The 17,508-nt window shown below is 62.0% G+C and overlaps 1 protein-coding gene across 2 annotated transcripts in view; it reads left to right on the top strand.

The window, feature by feature from the left end:
* Grm4 (glutamate metabotropic receptor 4) overlaps positions 1-17,508 on the top strand; it is a 93,672-nt gene that overhangs the window by 50,109 nt on the left and 26,055 nt on the right. Inside the window, exons 3-5 of one of the 2 annotated variants that reach the window (XM_076857719.1) lie at positions 9,846-9,981; positions 12,729-12,883; positions 14,814-14,954. In XM_076857719.1, the coding sequence (XP_076713834.1) occupies positions 9,846-9,981; positions 12,729-12,883; positions 14,814-14,954 (432 nt within the window). The remainder of the gene's footprint in view (positions 1-9,845; positions 9,982-12,728; positions 12,884-14,813; positions 14,955-17,508) is intronic. The other variant, XM_076857720.1, reaches the window with a different exon arrangement.

Raw genomic sequence — 17,508 nt, forward strand, 5'->3', positions numbered from 1 at the left:
ACCCACTGCCTGCCACGGGCTAGAGTCACCTACAGCAGGGAGGTGACCATTCCACCTCCTGCCCTTCTCTGCCCACCCCGCTGTCCTCAGGTTGGGTGGGGACGGTCAGCTTGCTCACACTGTGCTTCTTTTGCCAATCTGTTTTCTGAGCACTCACCACAAGTGATTTGCATCTGGGTGGGAAAAGTGACCCCCACAGAAGCAGAACTAAGGAGGACCCCACGTGTGTGAGGTGCACCCCTGCCTGGGGCCAGAGCCCACAAGTGGCCCTGGCAGAGCAGCACCGAGTGTGGGTTATTGTGGGCCCAGAGCCCTGTGCAAAGTGGATGCCAGGCACCAGTGAGAGCCCAGTGCCCGTGTGTGACAAGGTGGTGGCTCAGAGAGGGGACAGTAGGGCCAGGGGCAGGAGCAGACAGGCTGGTGATAGAAACCAGGCCCGGGCCACCCTCCGGATGACCTGGAGCTCTCTGCAGACCCAGACCCACTACAGCGGGGACCACCCCTCCCTGGGACACCCACCCAGCAGCCTCCAGTAAAGGGGCGTTGGCTCAGGGCCTGGTGTCCTCCTCACCCTGCGGGGACACAGCCCTGCTGCCCGGGGCCCATTGTTACATCTTCTCAGTCACTGACCCTCGAGTGGCCGTCTTGGTCCCTGTTCTGAGAGCTGCTTTGGGGAAGGGGCTGCTGAGGGCCTGGTTTTGAGGGTCGGAGGGAAGGGGGTGACTCCGAGTCCCTCTGAGTCCCTCTCTGCTGGAAACCCAGGGAGCCGGGGACCCCTCCCCACTGTGGTTCCAGTCACCCCCCCTCCCAATCTCTTTGCAAGTTGCCCCCTTCGTGGTTTTGCTGTAATGTAGATTTTTCCGCTTGATTTCCTAGGATTTGTCTTTTCATCGTTTTTCTCTATTTTTGTTTATTTATTTATTTATTTTGGTGCCAGGGATTGAACTCAGGGCCCTTCACTAACTGAGCCACATCCCCAGCCCTTTTTTTGTGTTTTTAGAGACAGAGTCCCACTGAGAGTTGCTTAGGGCCTTTCTAGGTTGCAGAGGCTGGGTTTGAACTCATGATCCTCCTGCCTCAGCCTCCATTTTTAAGTTTGAAAGGATTTTGAAGAAGATGGTGAGGAGAGGAGATGGCTTTCCGCAGGCCTCCAGGGCAGCTGGCTGGGCTGCCAGGGGCCGAGCCCTACTGTACCTTGCAGGTGGAGGCAGAGAGCGCTGGGAAATTGCTGGGTGCCCTGCAGGATTTCTGTCCTTCCTTGTCTGGCGTCCAGGGTCTGAGACTGGCCGGGGACTGAGCAGCAGGCGGGGGGTCCGAGTGCGATCCCTGGGACTGCAGCCAGAGAGGGAGGGTGGGGAGACCCAGCCTGTCCCCGTGCCTGGCCAGGGTACGTCTCAAGGTGAGCAGCTGAGAGAATAAAAGGATCTGAAGAAACCACGCGAGAGACGGAGAGAGATGCCCAAGCCTAGAGGGCCTGGCCGCCAGACCGTCCTGTGGCCCAGGGCAGACGCTTGTCCTGTGAGGCCTCTCTGCCTGCCCAGGCTGACGGTGCCAGGGTGGGCACAAACCACACTTGAGAGCACCTCGAAGGCAGAGGACGGTGGCCTCACAGTGTGGCAGAGTGGACTTGTTCAGACAGGCAGAGCGGGAGAGCCATGCTGGGGGACAGGGCAGTGCTGGGCAGGGAGGGACCCAGGCAGAGCCGGGGCTCAGAGGGTCCTGTCTGCCTCAGGCTGGAGGGAGGAGCCCTCCTGCACGTAAACCCAAGTCCCCTGAGTGACGAGGGGGAAGGCCCGGGCACGGGTAACGGCAGGTGGTGGGGGACGGGCGTGGATTCACTTTAGCAGAGTCCTCCGGAGAAGGTGGGATCAACACGCTGCAATCCTTGGTCCCTCGGTCCCTGACAAGGCAGCAGCTCCTGGAGAAAGGCCAGGGCTGAGTTCAGACGCAGCCCCTGCCCCTTCAGCCACGTGGCCACCCCAGCCTCCCCGACGGGGTGTCCTCTGCAGCCTCCTGCGCACCATGAGACCTCTCGGGTGCCGCTCCTGTTCCGAGGTGCTTACTGTTCACCCTCACCCTGGGGTGTGGAGGGCCCGTCCTCTCGGCTGCATCCCAGGGTCCAGCACTGGGCCAGGCACATGACAGGTGCTCAGTGAACACTTGCTGGTCAGTGAAGGGAAGGGGCGGCATCACTGTCCCTTCTGGACTTGCTTCCCTGACCGTGAGCTCCTGAAGACGGCTCCTCCCCTACGGGTTCTTCGGGACTAACTGTGCCAGGAACAGAGTGGAGCCCTTTTCAAAACAAAACCAGAAAGAAAGAATGAAGGATAAGTGGACGTGCAGACTCAGCTCCGCCCTGGGGAAGCGACCAGAGGCGGACGCACAGATACGCCCGTGGCACCGGGAACCCTGGGAAGGGTCACTGACCACACATGGAAAGGGCGCGGGGACCACAGAAGGCGACAGGACCCCGCAGCAGCTCCGCTGGCGGATTGTCTGTATCATGTCACTGTCAGGAGGCGCCTGGGGTCAGGGGCGGTCGGGGGAGCCAGGGGCTCCTGCTCCTAGGGCCAAGGGCTAATGGGCAAGAGCCACCCTCAGGGAAGGCAGGGTTTCAGGAGCCGATGGCTGGCAGCAGGAGGCCGGGCAGGCCTGGGGGAAGGCGGCGGGAAGGCGCTGTAGGTGCCCTGGGCCACAGTGACTGTGCGGTCCCTCCCACAGGCGAGCATGGCACGGGGCTCAGGGGCACCAGGAGCTCTCGGTCAGGCAGCACTGCTCAAGGACTGGGTGCCCTCGCTGTCACCTGGAGTGTGGCTCAGGGTTCGAGCCCTCACCTGACTCCCGCGGGCCCTAGGTTCCAGCCCAGAGCTGTCCACGTGGACCAGCAGGGGACGGGGCTCAGCGGCGAGCGCCTGCCTGGGATGCGCAGGGCCCTGGGCTCGATCCCCAGCACCACAGACAAAAATAAGCAAATACAGGCATGATGCCCCCCCCCAAATTTTTAAAAAGTATTTATTCTTAAGTTACAGGTGGACACAGTATCTTTATTTTACGTTTTATGTGGTGCTGAGGATCGAACCCAAGGCCTCGCATGTGCTACACAAGAGCTCTCCGCTGAGCCACAACCTCAGTCTCCCCCCCCCAATTTTTTTTTTTAAAAAGTCAAACTTTGGGGATCGAGTGGAAGCCCCCCAGGAGCCCGCTCAGCTCTGGTCCTTTCTTTTCCTGCCTTGCGGTCACCATGGTTCTGAAGCAGGTGGCTTCTCTGGGGTCCTTGTCTAGCCATTCACCAGCACTTCTGAGTTCCCACGGTGGCGGAGCAGAGCCTGAGCACCAGGGAGCTGCCCGCAGTGGCCAGCCCGCCCGCAGCTGTCCCGTAGGAAGACACCTGTGTGTCCCAGGGATGAGGGATACCGACGTGGTCTCTGGATTTTACGTAAACAGGACCGGTCAAGCTGCCCGTGCATTGTTTGAGTCCATTTTATGTTTTGGAGACCGTCCAGCTGCCACGAGAGCCACTTCAGTCATCCTGACTACCTCACGTCCCACTGGGGGACATGCCCGTTTGTCCCTTCTGTCGTTGAACATTTAGGTGTTTCCATTCCTCTCACAGGCTCGGAGGGGGCGGTGGTGAGTGTCTCTGTGTGTCCCATGCCAGGTGACAGAGGTTCCCTGGGAATGAAGGGGACGGGAGGGACTGGCAGGCTCCCAGCACACGTGAGATACGGCCACGAGACCCTCCAAAGTGCTCTGAAGGACACTCCTTGATCAGGTGTCCAGTTGAGAGATGGCACCAAGGACCAGCCAATACTGATGGGTGGGAGCACAGGGAGAAGGGGAGGTGTGGAGGGGCGCAGGGCTGGGGCAGCTCCCGTGGGGAAGCGGTCAGTGGTGCCCAGGACCTAAATCTCCTGGGCAGGGATCACGGCCTCCTCTGCCCAGCTGCTGTGTGCCCCTGGGTAAGGCACAGTCCCTCTCTGGCCTCAGCCTCTTAGCTCTCCATCCAGCTCAGACACAAGGGCCACCGAGATCCACAGCCTTCATGTGCTCGACTGTCCTTGGCAGGTGGCGGTGGCTTCCTGCCCCTGGCCCAGCAGGCAGAGGCCATGCCTTGGCTGGGCTGTTGGAGCTGGCAGCTGGCATGTGGCAGGTGGACTCTGGTCAGGGGGCTGAGTGGGCAGGGTCCTGGCAGCGAGCTCAGCAGGAGCTGGGGATAGGTGTGAGGGGCTCTCAGGGGGACCAGGAGGGCCTGGGGCCACAGGGCACCGGCCCAGACTCCTGTACCCGCACGGCCCTGGACCTGCCCTAAGACAGCCAGGCTCTGTGGGGGTTTTTTATTTTTTGGCATCGGGGATTGAACTCAGGGTCCCTCGACCACTGAGCCTCATCCCCAGCCCGATTTGTATTTTCTTTACTGAGGGGGTCTCACTGAGTTGCTCAGCACCTCCCTGTTGCTGAGGCTGGCTTTGAAATCATCATCCTCCTGCCTCAGCCTCCCCAGCCTCTGGGATTACAGGTGTGCGCCATGGTGCCTGGCAGCTCTGTGGGTTTTATGTGCTGGTGTTGCTGCGGGCTGGACTCCCGTGTTCCTGTTGTACTGATGAGATCCTGGAGGGCGGAGGGCGTGGGGGAGGCCGTCCCAGGAGTGTTCACGTGGTTCCCATGGTGACGTCCAGGGCCTGGGGGCAGGAGCTCTGCGGGCTGGTGTGTGGCTTGTGGTCTGTAGTGTGTGGGCTGCATGGGATCGTGCCCGTTGGTGGCACTGGTGTGTGCATCCGTGTCTGTGTGTGCCCACGTGTGTGCACACACCACCTAAACAGCAGAGGCTGCGGGAGACCGGCCTGGAAACCCCTGCCCTTGTGTTGGTAGTCGCTGTGGGGGGTCTTCACGGCTGCGGGCTGTGGAGGACAGGGTGCTTTCCAGCAGCGGGCAGGGGCTGAGACGTGGGCGGCCCCTCAGCCCGAGGGAGGCTCTGGGCACTGGCAGGGATCACAGTCCCCCTTACTGGCAGCGTGACCTTGGTCAGGCTGTGGGGCACCTCGGAGCCTCAGTTTCCACATCTGTAAGTTGGGATATCGGCACCTGCCCCCGGGGTGGGCAGGGACCCCCTTAAGACCCAGCTGCAGAGTGGAGCCAGGCATGTGGTGGGTGTCGGTCAGTGCTGTCCCTGAGGGCCACCTCAGTCCTCTCTGGCTGTGGCCAGGAGCAGTAGAGGCTGAGACTGTGCCACCACTAGGAGCTTGTATCCCCCGGGATTGTCCCTGGTGAGCCACCCCTTGGTCCCCACTCCCCTGAGCAGCCACGCTGACACTGGGCATGAGCCAAGGGTCTCGCATCCTGGGGACGGCAACGCCGATCTGAGCGCCCCTGCTCCAGGCCCCCGGGTTCCCTTGACCCTACACCCTCTCTTCCCCACGGGACGGCTGAAAGGGGACCCTGGAGCCAGACGGCCTGGGTTCCCACCCTGGCTCTGCCCTTGTCTGTCTTCACAGTCTTGGGAAGCCCTTCACCCCTGCCTGTGTCCTCACCTATAAGCTGGACATGAGGGGCTGGTGCCACCTCAGACCCGAATCCACGGAGAAAGGACAGACTGTGTCCCACCTGCCTCGGACGCCTGTCAGCCAGGGGGCCTCCCGAGCTCTGCGCCAAGGCCCGCCTTCTAGGACCCCATCTCTCCAGGACCCCCTCCCCGCCAGGACCCCCTTCCCCTCTAGGACCCCCCTCCCTCTGGGAGACCCCCTCCCTCCAGGACCCCCTCCCTCCAGGACCCCCTCCCCTCTAGGACCCCCTCCCCTCCAGGACCCCCTTCCCCTCTAGGACCCCCATCTCTCCAGGACCCCCTCCCCTCTAGGACCCCCCTCCCCTCCAGGACACCCCTCCCTCCAGGACCCCCTTCCCTCCAGGATCCCCTTCCCTCCAGGATCCCCCTCCCTCCAGGACCCCCCTCCCCTCCAGGACCCCCTCCCTCCAGGACCCCCTCCCTCCAGGACCCCCCTCCCTCCAGGACACCCCTCCCCTCTAGGACCCCCTCCCCTCCAGGACACCCTCCCCTCCAGGACACCCCTCCCCTCTAGGACCCCCCTCCCTCCAGGACCCCCTCCCCTCCAGGACCCCCCTCCCTCCAGGACACCCCTCCCCTCTAGGACCCCCTCCCCTCCAGGACACCCTCCCCTCCAGGACCCCCTCCCCTCCAGGACCCCCCTCCCTCCAGGACACCCCTCCCCTCTAGGACCCCCCTCCCTCCAGGACCCCCTCCCCTCCAGGACCCCCCTCCCTCCAGGACACCCCTCCCCTCTAGGACCCCCTCCCCTCCAGGACACCCTCCCCTCCAGGACACCCCTCCCCTCTAGGACCCCCCTCCCCTCCAGGACACCCTCCCCTCCAGGACACCCCTCCCTCCAGGACCCCCTCCCCTCCAGGACACCCCTCCCCTCTAGGACCCCCTCCCCTCCAGGACACCCCTCCCCTCTAGGACCCCCCTCCCCTCCAGGACACCCTCCCCTCCAGGACACCCTCCCCTCTAGGACCCCCTCCCCTCCAGGACACCCTTCCCCTCCAGGACCCCCTCCCCTCCAGGACACCCCTCCCCTCTAGGACCCCCTCCCCTCCAGGACACCCTTCCCCTCCAGGACCCCCTCCCCTCCAGGACACCCCTCCCCTCTAGGACCCCCTCCCCTCCAGGACACCCCTCCCCTCTAGGACCCCCCTCCCCTCCAGGACCCCCCTCCCTCCAGGACACCCCTCCCCTCTAGGACCCCCTCCCCTCCAGGACACCCTCCCCTCCAGGACACCCCTCCCCTCTAGGACCCCCCTCCCTCCAGGACCCCCTCCCCTCCAGGACCCCCCTCCCTCCAGGACACCCCTCCCCTCTAGGACCCCCTCCCCTCCAGGACACCCTCCCCTCCAGGACACCCCTCCCCTCTAGGACCCCCCTCCCTCCAGGACCCCCTCCCCTCCAGGACCCCCCTCCCTCCAGGACACCCCTCCCCTCTAGGACCCCCCTCCCCTCCAGGACACCCTCCCCTCCAGGACACCCTCCCCTCCAGGACACCCCTCCCCTCTAGGACCCCCTCCCCTCTAGGACCCCCTCCCCTCCAGGACACCCTCCCCTCCAGGACACCCCTCCCCTCTAGGACCCCCCTCCCCTCCAGGACACCCTCCCCTCCAGGACACCCTCCCCTCCAGGACACCCTCCCCTCCAGGACACCCCTCCCCTCTAGGACCCCCTCCCCTCCAGGACACCCTCCCCTCCAGGACACCCCTCCCCTCTAGGACCCCCCTCCCCTCCAGGACACCCTCCCCTCCAGGATCCCCCTCCCCTCCAGGACCCCCCTCCCCTCTAGGACCCCCTCCCCTCCAGGACACCCCTCCCCTCTAGGACCCCCCTCCCCTCCAGGACACCCTCCCCTCCAGGACACCCTTCCCCTCCAGGACCCCCTCCCCTCCAGGACACCCCTCCCCTCTAGGACCCCCTCCCCTCCAGGACACCCCTCCCCTCTAGGACACCCTCCCCTCCAGGACACCCTTCCCCTCCAGGACCCCCTCCCCTCCAGGACACCCCTCCCCTCTAGGACCCCCTCCCCTCCAGGACACCCCTCCCCTCTAGGACCCCCCTCCCCTCCAGGACACCCTCCCCTCCAGGACACCCTTCCCCTCCAGGACACCCTCCCCTCCAGGACACCCTTCCCCTCCAGGACCCCCTCCCCTCCAGGACACCCTTCCCCTCCAGGACCCCCTCCCCTCCAGGACACCCTTCCCCTCCAGGACCCCCTCCCCTCCAGGACACCCCTCCCCTCTAGGACCCCCCTCCCCTCCAGGACACCCTCCCCTCCAGGACCCCCTCCCCTCCAGGACACCCCTCCCCTCTAGGACCCCCCTCCCCTCCAGGACACCCTCCCCTCCAAGACCCCCCTCCCTCCAGGACCCCCCTCCCTCATTGTGAGAACACAGGACCCTCAGACTGCACTCGCGTCCCAGTACTTGGGGACCCAGGCACGGCCTCCTAGCTGAGCTGCGGCATGTGCTGGAGGGGCAGGAGGGACCAGCACACAGCGCCTCTGAGGGGCTGTCGCCCAGAAACTTGACCTGACAGTTTCTCCCCGTTTGAGGGCAGTTAACTCCAGTCCCCTGCCCCTCCCTCCCAGAGCCAGGTGGCCATCTTCCCTCCCCCGCCCCTGCTAGCCCAGCCTCTTCCTCTGTCCATCTGTCTCCCCAGATGGGGGGAGAAATGTCGCGGTTGGCCCACTTTCTCACTGGAAGGAAACCATATGGAGGGTTAGCTGGAGCCCAGGGCCCGGCTGCCGCCATCGCACATGGCCACTCCCCTGGCTTCCTGGGGCGGGGTGGAGAGGGGCTCGTCCTGCCCAAGACCCTGGCACCTTCTCCCTCTGCCCAGGACCTCCCGGGGCCATGCTCTTCTCTGGTGCTTGGGACTTTCTGGGGTCTAGGAGAGACCAGGGAGCCGTGTGTGTGTGAGAGAGAGAGAGAGAGAGAGAGAGAGAGAGAGAGAGAGAGCGCGAGCGAGAGCGCAATAGCACACACCTGTAGCCTGGGGTCCCACAGGGGGCCTGGCCCAGAGCAGCCACCCCCTGGACTCTCTCCTTGGGCGGGAGCCCAAGACGGGAGGGTTTGACAAGTGACACCCCCCACCCCGCCCTAAGGCTCAGCTGGGTGTGGTGGCCTTGGTGCCACATCCCTGTCACAGTGTGGAGTCGGGTGCTGCCACTTCCCTGGGGGCGGGGGTCAAGGTCCTTGAGCGCAGCCACCTGCACAGAGATGCCGGGGGTGGGGGAGTCTGCAGAGGGCCTAGGTGGAGCCTGGGGGCGACTGGGCTGGCAGCCGGGGCCCAGCCACGTGGGTGCTTGGGGCATTGGCTGGGCTGGAGCCAGCCCTGTTTTGAGAGGGACCCAGAGGAGGGAGGGGGCACCCACTGTGAGCCCCGGCCACAGCACCAGGGCCTCAGCCTTGTTCCCAGAGGCCCCCACCCTGCGGCCCAGTAGGGTCTGTTCGCTCTGGTGCGTCACCCTCTGACTCCAGCTCTCCCCACCTGTCAGGTGCAGTGTGACCCAGGTGTCCACAGTGCTTCCACACCAGGGGGTCAGGGGCATTTAGACCCATGAAGGACACCCACCCTCGGCCACACTCGAGAGGCCCGTCTGAGGCCTGGGAATTCAGACTGAGGCCGGGCTCCAGCCATGGTCACTACCTCTGCCCAGGGCCCGTGGATGGCCTCAGGGACAGGAGCCCAAGAAGTGTGTGCATGTGAGCTTGGGGACACTGATGCCCAGGTGGCTCTCATTCTCAGCGGATCTTCTAAAACCCCCTCTGAGATGGTTCCAGTAAAAATGACCAATATTTGCTAAGCGCTTCTTGTGTACTAGACGCTAACTGTATTTACATGTATTAGCTCATTTATTTTATAACCATCCAATGAAGCACAGAATCTCATTATCTCCACTTTATAAGTGATGTGTCTCAAATACATCACACAGCTGAGGTCATACAGCAGTAAGCAGCAGAGTGGAGATTTTCCTTCTTTTGGTACTGGGGACTGAACTGAGGGGTACTTTATCACTAAGCTACACCCCTGTCCTTTTTATTATTTTTATTTAAGACAGGGTCTCACTAAGTTGCTGAGGCTGGCCTCAAATTTGCAATCCTCCTGTCTCAGCCTCCCGAGTGATGGGGGTTACAAGTGTGCACAGAGGCTGGGACCTGGGGGCTGAGAGTCAGGCTGGGGACCTTGGACAGCCCCCAGCCCCCGTCTCCTGGTGTGTGTGTGGAGGGGACAGTGGGGGGACTCAGGCTCCCCCACCCACCCAGGCTAACCACAGACTGTCCCGCAGGGGGCGTGTGCATCGCCCAGTCGGTGAAGATACCGCGGGAGCCCAAGACGGGAGAGTTTGACAAGATCATCCGGCGGCTCCTGGAGACCTCAAATGCCAGGGCTGTCATCATCTTTGCCAACGAAGATGACATCAGGTGGGTGCCGGTGGCAGTGGGGTGGGCCCAGGATGCACAGAGGTGGGAGTGGGCAGGTGGGTGTCAGAGAGGGGAGAGCTTTCCGGTGGGGAAAGCTATTGGTGATGGCCACGCTCCCCACCCCGTTCCCACATCCACTCTGCCTGCCAGGGAGGGCAAGCAGGATGCTTCAGTGGAGGGCTGGAGGCTATGGCTTGGGGCCAGGCTACCTTGGTTCTCATCCTGCCTACTAGCTGTGTGACCCCACTTGAATTCTTAACCTCTCTGGGCCATTTTGCTGCTAAAAATGTGACCTCATGATGCCTGCCTGCTAGTGTTCGAGAGCAGAATGCAGGAATGTGCGTAAAGGGCTTACGGTAGGCCTGGCATGAAGGGGGTGCCAGTACACATTGGCCACCTCACTGTCCCTCCCTCCTTTCCTTGGAGCTCAGGACAGGGAAGAGTCTGGGCCAGGTTCTAGGGCTGACTGGCTTGGGCACATAATCACTGTGGGCAGGACGGTCCCCTCTGCGGGCCTCTGTCTCTGTGTCTGCAGACCGGGAGCAGGGGCTGTGGCTGCCTGGACATACAGGGCAGAGACCCTGGGCCTGTCCCTCTCTGCAGGCTCTGCTGGGTGGGGATGGCCTTAATGGATGACCTCTGGCCACCCGTCCCAACCTTCTCTTCCTCTTGGTTTTTCTTTGGTCACTCCTCCCTGAGCCTGGTGGCCAGGTCAGGTGGGGTCAGGCCCCAGAAATGCCCTGTTTGGGGGGAGACACAGCTTCTGCCAGGGAAGGGAGGGGGAGGCAGCCCCTGCCCTCGGGCCTCCAGCCTCTGCACTCACGGCCCAAGGCTGCCTGGGCCCCCGGGCAGACCCCGGGCCCTTTTCTTTTGGCAGTGCCTGGGGTGGAGCCCAGGGCCTCCTGCCTGCTCCACCCCTGAGCCACACCCAGCCCTGGGACATTTTCCTTTCAAACCCTTTTGGTCACTTAGTGAAGACCCGGTTCTGGACTCCTGAGTTCCCACGACACAGAAAATCCCCAGGGACATTTCCAGGTCTGGGGAGGATGGGTCCAGGAGGGAGTTCTAGAAGGTCATTGAGGCCTCAAGAGCCAAAGGACCACCTCTGATGGGGAGTCTCAGGCAGGGGAAGGGGTTGTCCTCGGGGCCCGGTTCTGACAGCCCCCAAGGTTCACAGAGGCGGCGTCTGAGGGGAACAGGTCCCTAACTTCTGGCTCTGGATGTTACTGATGCTCCCAGCCTTGCCTGAAGCAAGGGGGCCCCTTCTGAGCCACCGGTCCCTGTCCCTGCTGTCACCACTCCCCAAAGCCAACCGCTTCCCATACCCCACTCGGCCATGCACCCTGTTCCAGGCCGCCTGCTTTTGGGGACACCTTCAGCTCAGCTCACCCGCATGCTGGGAGGTGGGGGATGAGGCTCAGTCCTTTGTCCTAGAGAAGAGGCCCCAAAGGGAGGGACCCGAAGGGACTTAGATTGGCTCCAGAGCCGGCTGTGGGCGGTGTGGTGGGAGGCAGGTCATTTCTGGAAACCCACATGCATTTCCAGAAACAAACAGAAGTAAAAATAAACCCAGGTGGCTTTGCAGGGACAAGGGCTGGGAGCTCTGGTCACGTGGGCTGAGCGGATGCAGGTGGTATTAACAGGCTGTGGGCAGCCTGGGCAGGGGGCTGCCTGGCAAGGACCTGGAAGGTCAGGAGTAGGGAGGTGAGGGGTGAGGATGGGCCACAAGGCCACCTCGGTACCGCCTCTGGGGCCTGCAGGGATTTCTTTCTGGAAGCCCCAGGGGCTCCTGCTCAGCTGCACAGGCCCTGGGCACAAGGGTGGGCAGTTACTCACCTTCTCTCTGCCCCAGACCCTCCCATGGGGGAGCTGCCCACTCCTCTCTGGTTTTCTCCTTAATTCCTGCATCCAGTGAGCACCCGTGGACCACTGTGGGCTCCTTGGTGCTGTGCTAGGCTTGGTCCTTGGTTTAAGACCACTGTCCATGGCCGGGCGCGGTGGTGCACTTCCCAGCAGCTAGGGAAGCTGATTCAGAAGGATCATGAGTTCAAAGCCAGCCTCAGCAATGGCGAGGCCCTAAGCAACTCAGTGAGACCCTGTCTCTAAATAAAATACAAGATAGGGCTGGGGATGTGGCTCAGTGGTCAAGTGCCCCTGAGTTCAATCCCTGATATCCCTCGCTCCCCCCAAAAAGACCTCTGTTCATGAGGACGGGGTAGGGGGTGAGTACCAGGCAGCCTTCCCACCACCCACCTGGGCAGGGTGAGGGGAACAGCTCTTTGAGGGACCTGGACTTTGGGCACAGAAGATGGAGGATGGAGAGGGCACTGTGTGCAGAAGGGTGAGGAGGGGGTAGTGGCGGGGTAACCGTGTGACAATGGGTATGATGTAAGGAGGGGCTAAGGAGCATGGGGTGGCATCCAGCCAGGAAGGCATGAGTGCGAGGGGACAGGGGCTGGCAGATGTAGTTCTGGAACTGAGTCAGACAGGGGCAGGTGTGGGTCTGGGGAGACAGGTGTGGGTTTGGGCACAGGCCCGGGCCAGGGGAGTAGCTGTGGACCCAACGGCAGGTGTGGGCCAGGGCTGGGGGCTCCGTGGGTACAGTCAGAGGGCTCAGGGGGCATCGGCGGGTGGCCAGGCATAGTCTGGGGGAAAGCCTGGGCTGTGGGAGAGCATGGTGTGGGCTGTGGCCATGGTGGGGCGGCTGTGTGGCCAGACACGGGGCCGGGCCGGCGTGTGCTCCGCAGGCGTGTGCTGGAGGCGGCGCGAAAGGCCAACCAGACAGGCCACTTCTTCTGGATGGGCTCTGACAGCTGGGGCTCCAAGATCGCACCTGTGCTGCACCTGGAGGAGGTGGCCGAGGGGGCCGTCACTATCCTCCCCAAGAGGATGTCCGTGCGAGGTAGGCATGGCGCTGGCCTTCCCACTGCCCGTCACCCCAGACTGATCTTGCCGTCCTCCTCTCCTTCCGTCCTCTCTGCCCCATCTTTCCTCCTCTGGCCTTGGCCCGCAGCCTCCTGTGTACAGTGGCGCTGGGCTGAGGAACCTCGCAGGCCACGCTCAGCACAGCCGAATTCAAGTGCAGATTCAGGACCTTCATCTTTTCTCAGATACTTCTGGGTGTGGGAGGCGTGTGGCACGCTCAGGAGGCTCCTCTGTGAAGGGTTCTCCTCCCCCCACATGATTCCACCCTTCTCCCATCTGGGAGAGTCCTCTGCCAGCAGGGTGGGGAGCTGCCAGCAGGCTGGGAGACGGGGTGCCTCCAGAGCCTGCCGAGGCTGGCAGGCCTCTGATGGCCTTGGGCTGGGCTTGCCCTGCATTCCCTCCTTTCAGGGCAAAACCCACAGTCACCTTGGATAGGGACAAACTGCTCTGGCAGAGCCTTGCAGGGTGCTAGGCATGAAGTTTCCATTAATGGCCTGATTTGGCAGGGACCTTGCGGTCTCGCCACGGGGGAGGCAGGCTCCTGGCCTCCTCCTTTGCTGCCCTCTCTCTGTTCATGGGAACCCAGCGTTGATGGAGCGCACGCACATCTGCCTCTCCGTCAAACTTTCCAAGAGACTGAGGCCTAAGGAGGGGACAAGCTCAAGGTCATGCAGCAGTGTCCTCTCTTCACCCTGAGGCACAGCACGCACAGGCAGCGGAAGTTTCCACACCACCCCTCTCGGTCCCAAACCTTAATAAGCACAAAATGACAACAGCCCTGGCTTCCTGGTGCCCTCAAATGCTAGTCGCCTTTCAGATACCACATGGAGTGTTCCCAGACTCTGTGATGCCCCCCTACCCACGCTCCTGGAGGAATATAGCAATGCTCAGAGATTGGCACCTTTGGCAGTGAGTAGCAGAGCAGATATTTGAACACAGGACTTGCTTAGGAAGTACCTTTTGTCTCTGGGACATTAGAGAAGCTTTTAGAACAGTGGTTCTCATCTGGGGGTGATTTTTGCCCCCAGGGAAGTTTGGCATTTCCTTTGGTTGCCACAGTTAGGGGGTGATGCTTCTGGCATCTAGTGGGTAGAGGGTTGGGATGCTGTTCAACATCCTACACTGCACAGGAGAGACCCCCACAACCTGACCCGAAGTGTCACAGAGCAGAGGCAGAGCAGCCCTGGGGCAGGCCAAGCGTCGCCATCCCTCAGGGGTTCTTCTCCTGCAGCTCTTGATAGTCACTGAGCTTCTGTTTGGACCTTTCCATGGAGAGGGTGCTCAGCACTTGATGTGGGTGTCATTGAGCTTTCAGATGTTCTGGCCTGTCCCCAGCAGTTAGCCACCTGGGACAGGGGACTCAGTGCTGCAGAGGCATCTGGGAGGAGGGAGAGGGCACCACTCACCAGCAGCAGCCTGCTTGGGCTGAAGCAGGGCTGTGAGACTAGCAGAGCACGAGAGGAGAAGGCTGCATCTGCCACCAGTGGGGACATTCTGGACTTGAAGGGGAAGATCCAGGTCCTGGCCTTGCAGTGTGCCCTGGGTGAACCCCCCTTCTCTGGCCAGGGCTCCTCACCAGCCTCTCTGCCTTCATCTCGGGACCCCCGGGCCGCTCCTTCTCCCAGAAGCCTGCTGTTAGCATTTGGGTGGCTTCAGGCTGCAGGAATGTCCCTGTCAGCGTGCTTCGCGCCCATAAAGCAGCAGCGTAGATTACACATGCTCCCCCTGGGACTTAATCCAGCTCTTTTTCATTTTGAATGAAATGAAATGTTCCCAGTTTTGTTTTTGCCGGCTGGCCCTGGATCAGAGGGTGTGCGCTTCGCTCCCTCTCTTGGCCTGGGCCACCTCTGAGCGGGGGCCCGCGGGGGAGAGCGGGGTTGGGGCTCTGACGCCCGGTTCCTCCCCAGGCTTCGACCGCTACTTCTCCAGCCGCACGCTGGACAACAACCGGCGCAACATCTGGTTTGCGGAGTTCTGGGAGGACAACTTCCACTGCAAGCTGAGCCGCCACGCGCTCAAGAAGGGCAGCCACGTCAAGAAGTGCACCAGTGAGCACGGGCCTGGGGCGGGGCCTGCAGGGCGGGGCCTGAGGAGGCGGGGCCTGAGGAGGCGGGGCCGGTGGGGCGGGGCCTGCCGGGCGGGGCTTGGGGGCGGGGCCTGCTGGGCGGGGCCTGAGGAGGCGGGGCCTGCTGGGCGGGGCCGGTGGGGCGGGGTCTGCTGGGCGGGGCCAGGGCCAGGGCCCTGAAAGGGCGGAGTTGCAGGGGGAAAGCCTGGCAGGGAGGAGTCCAGGGGGTCCCAGAGCTGATCACCCTGGGACAGGGGCAGGAGTCTCCTGGGCCGGAGGCGGGAGGCAGCAGGTGTGGAGATGAAGGACAACCTGGGGGCGGAGTTGGGAGCGCACGGGCGGGGCCTGGGGGTGGAGCCACAGCCAGTTGAGGGTGCTGTGGTGGGCTTAGGTAGAGCAAACCACTGTGTCCTCTCGGGAGACAGTCAGAGGGGCTCCTCGGTCTCTGCAGGGGCCCCCTCCAGCGTGTGCTTTGGGTTTCATCTGCATATCCCTAGCCCTAGTCCAGTGGGACTGAAGTGACCCCACCCGCCCTGTGTCCAGTCCTGGCACGCAGTGGTCTGGACACTATAGAAACCACTCTAACCCCTTGGGTTTCTCTCAATCACTCAACAAACACCAGCTTGACTCCCAGGACGCCCTGCCCCGGCGCTGAGCATAGTGGATCTAGTAATGAACGGAAGAGTCAAAATTCTCTTGGAATTTTTATTCTAATGAAGAAGCAGATGATAAACAAGATAAATAAGTGATAGACTATTTCCGAAGGGAAATGTGCAGGAGAAACAAAACGGATAGGAAAAAGAATGGGCAGGCTGTGCGGGGAGGGGAACTGCAACCATCAAGTGGCCTGGGAAGCCCTCTCTGCAAAGGAGACGTCTGAGGCTGAAAAGAAGAAAGAACCGTACCTGGTGGAGGGGCAGCGACTGGTCATTTTTCAGGTGGGAAAAGGGAGGCCCAGATGAGGTGAATCAAGGGACCTGAATTCCCACAGAGGGGAGATGGTGAAGCGGGATTTGAACCCGGGTCTGAGCTCTTGGCCTTCAGCACTCAAGGTAGCAAGATTGTTCACTGGGGGCGTTTGGATGTGGCTGTGGGTGTGCTCTGGGTCTGGGCAGCTCTGCAGCAGGACCCCTCAGTGACATGAGAGGGGAACTCTGGGTGCCTCCCAACCTGAGTGGTACCTAAGTGAGGGTGAGGAGCTCTGTCCTCTTGTCCTTTCACTCTGCCCACGCAGTGTCAGCAGAGGCTCAGGGGGGCCAGGGACAGGTTTCCTGGAATCCTTGACAGATGCTGGTCCACCAGGGCCAGGGGAGAAGGAGCCAGAGGAGGTGGGGGGTAGTCAGTGGAGGGTGTGCTGTCCTGTGCTGGCCCTGGAGACCCAGGCAAGCTCACAGCCCCAATCACTTTGTCTGTCTAGAGCCACATGGTCACAGAGGCTGAGCCCTCAGGCCAGTGTGACCACATACCCAGGTTCACTCCTGTTCTGGTGTAATTACGGAGAACAACCTCTTTTTCAAAGTGCTCCCAGTGAAGTGAAAAACTGTCCAGACCCCTGATCCTAGGGATGGGAATGGCATGGGGAGCCTGGCACGGGGGGCAAGATTGGCAACTGGGCCTCCCGGCCCCAGCGCCTAGGCCGTCCAACTTACTGTGTGTGGGACGGAGGGGAGAAGGCCCCTGTGCAGACCTGGGTGGGGACTTGGAACCCTTTTAGCACCCCTGAAGGGAGGCACTGCTCCGCCTGTCAGAGCAGGTAGGAGAGGGGGACCTGGGCTGGGTTCTGAAGAGGGCAGCTTTGTCCCAAGCCTCCAGCCAGCCTGGTGACCCTCTTGAGCCTTTGCTTGCTCACCTGAGAAACGGGGTTGATGGCGAGCCAGCCCAGGGGGTGTCTCTGCAAGGAAGGGATCATTAATGGAGGTACTTGCTGAACTGTAAAATGGTAGCTCTCAAGCCTGGCTGGGCCTGGAGAGCTTTTAAAACTATTACCCCCCCACCCCCTGTCCCCTGCCACCTGGCCAACTCAGCCAGGACCTCAGGGGCTGTGGATATTTTCTCTGTTCAGCTCTCCGGGTGATTTTAATATTTTAATATGTACCTAGGGATGGAGCAGTGGTCCCTAAGCTTTTCCTACATTGCATCAACAGGGGATCTTTTAAAAACACTGACACCTGACTTCTACCCCTGAACACTCTGATTTAATTTGTTCTGGGTACATTTGAACAGCAGGATTTTTTTTTTTAAAGAACCCCAGGTGGTTCTACTGTGCAGAAAATTGGGGATTCTCTAACTCAGAGGAGACCTGAGTGGTGGGAAGGAAGCAGAGCCACCCAGAGGACGGCAGCACCCCAGGCTCCAGAGGGTGCAGCACAGGGGTGGAGGGAGACACGGTGGACATGAGGAGGATGGAGGACAGCACCTTGCAGCTGACCGTATCTTCTCGCTGCCTGTGGAACTCCATAGAGGCTGGTCCAGGTTCTTGTGTGGCCCACGTTGGACACAGTGAGCCTGCCCATCTCTGGGGGAAGCGAGGGCCAGGG

Source organism: Callospermophilus lateralis, chromosome 6 (genome assembly GCF_048772815.1).
Source record: "Callospermophilus lateralis isolate mCalLat2 chromosome 6, mCalLat2.hap1, whole genome shotgun sequence".
Classification (NCBI taxonomy): Eukaryota; Metazoa; Chordata; class Mammalia; order Rodentia; family Sciuridae; genus Callospermophilus; species Callospermophilus lateralis.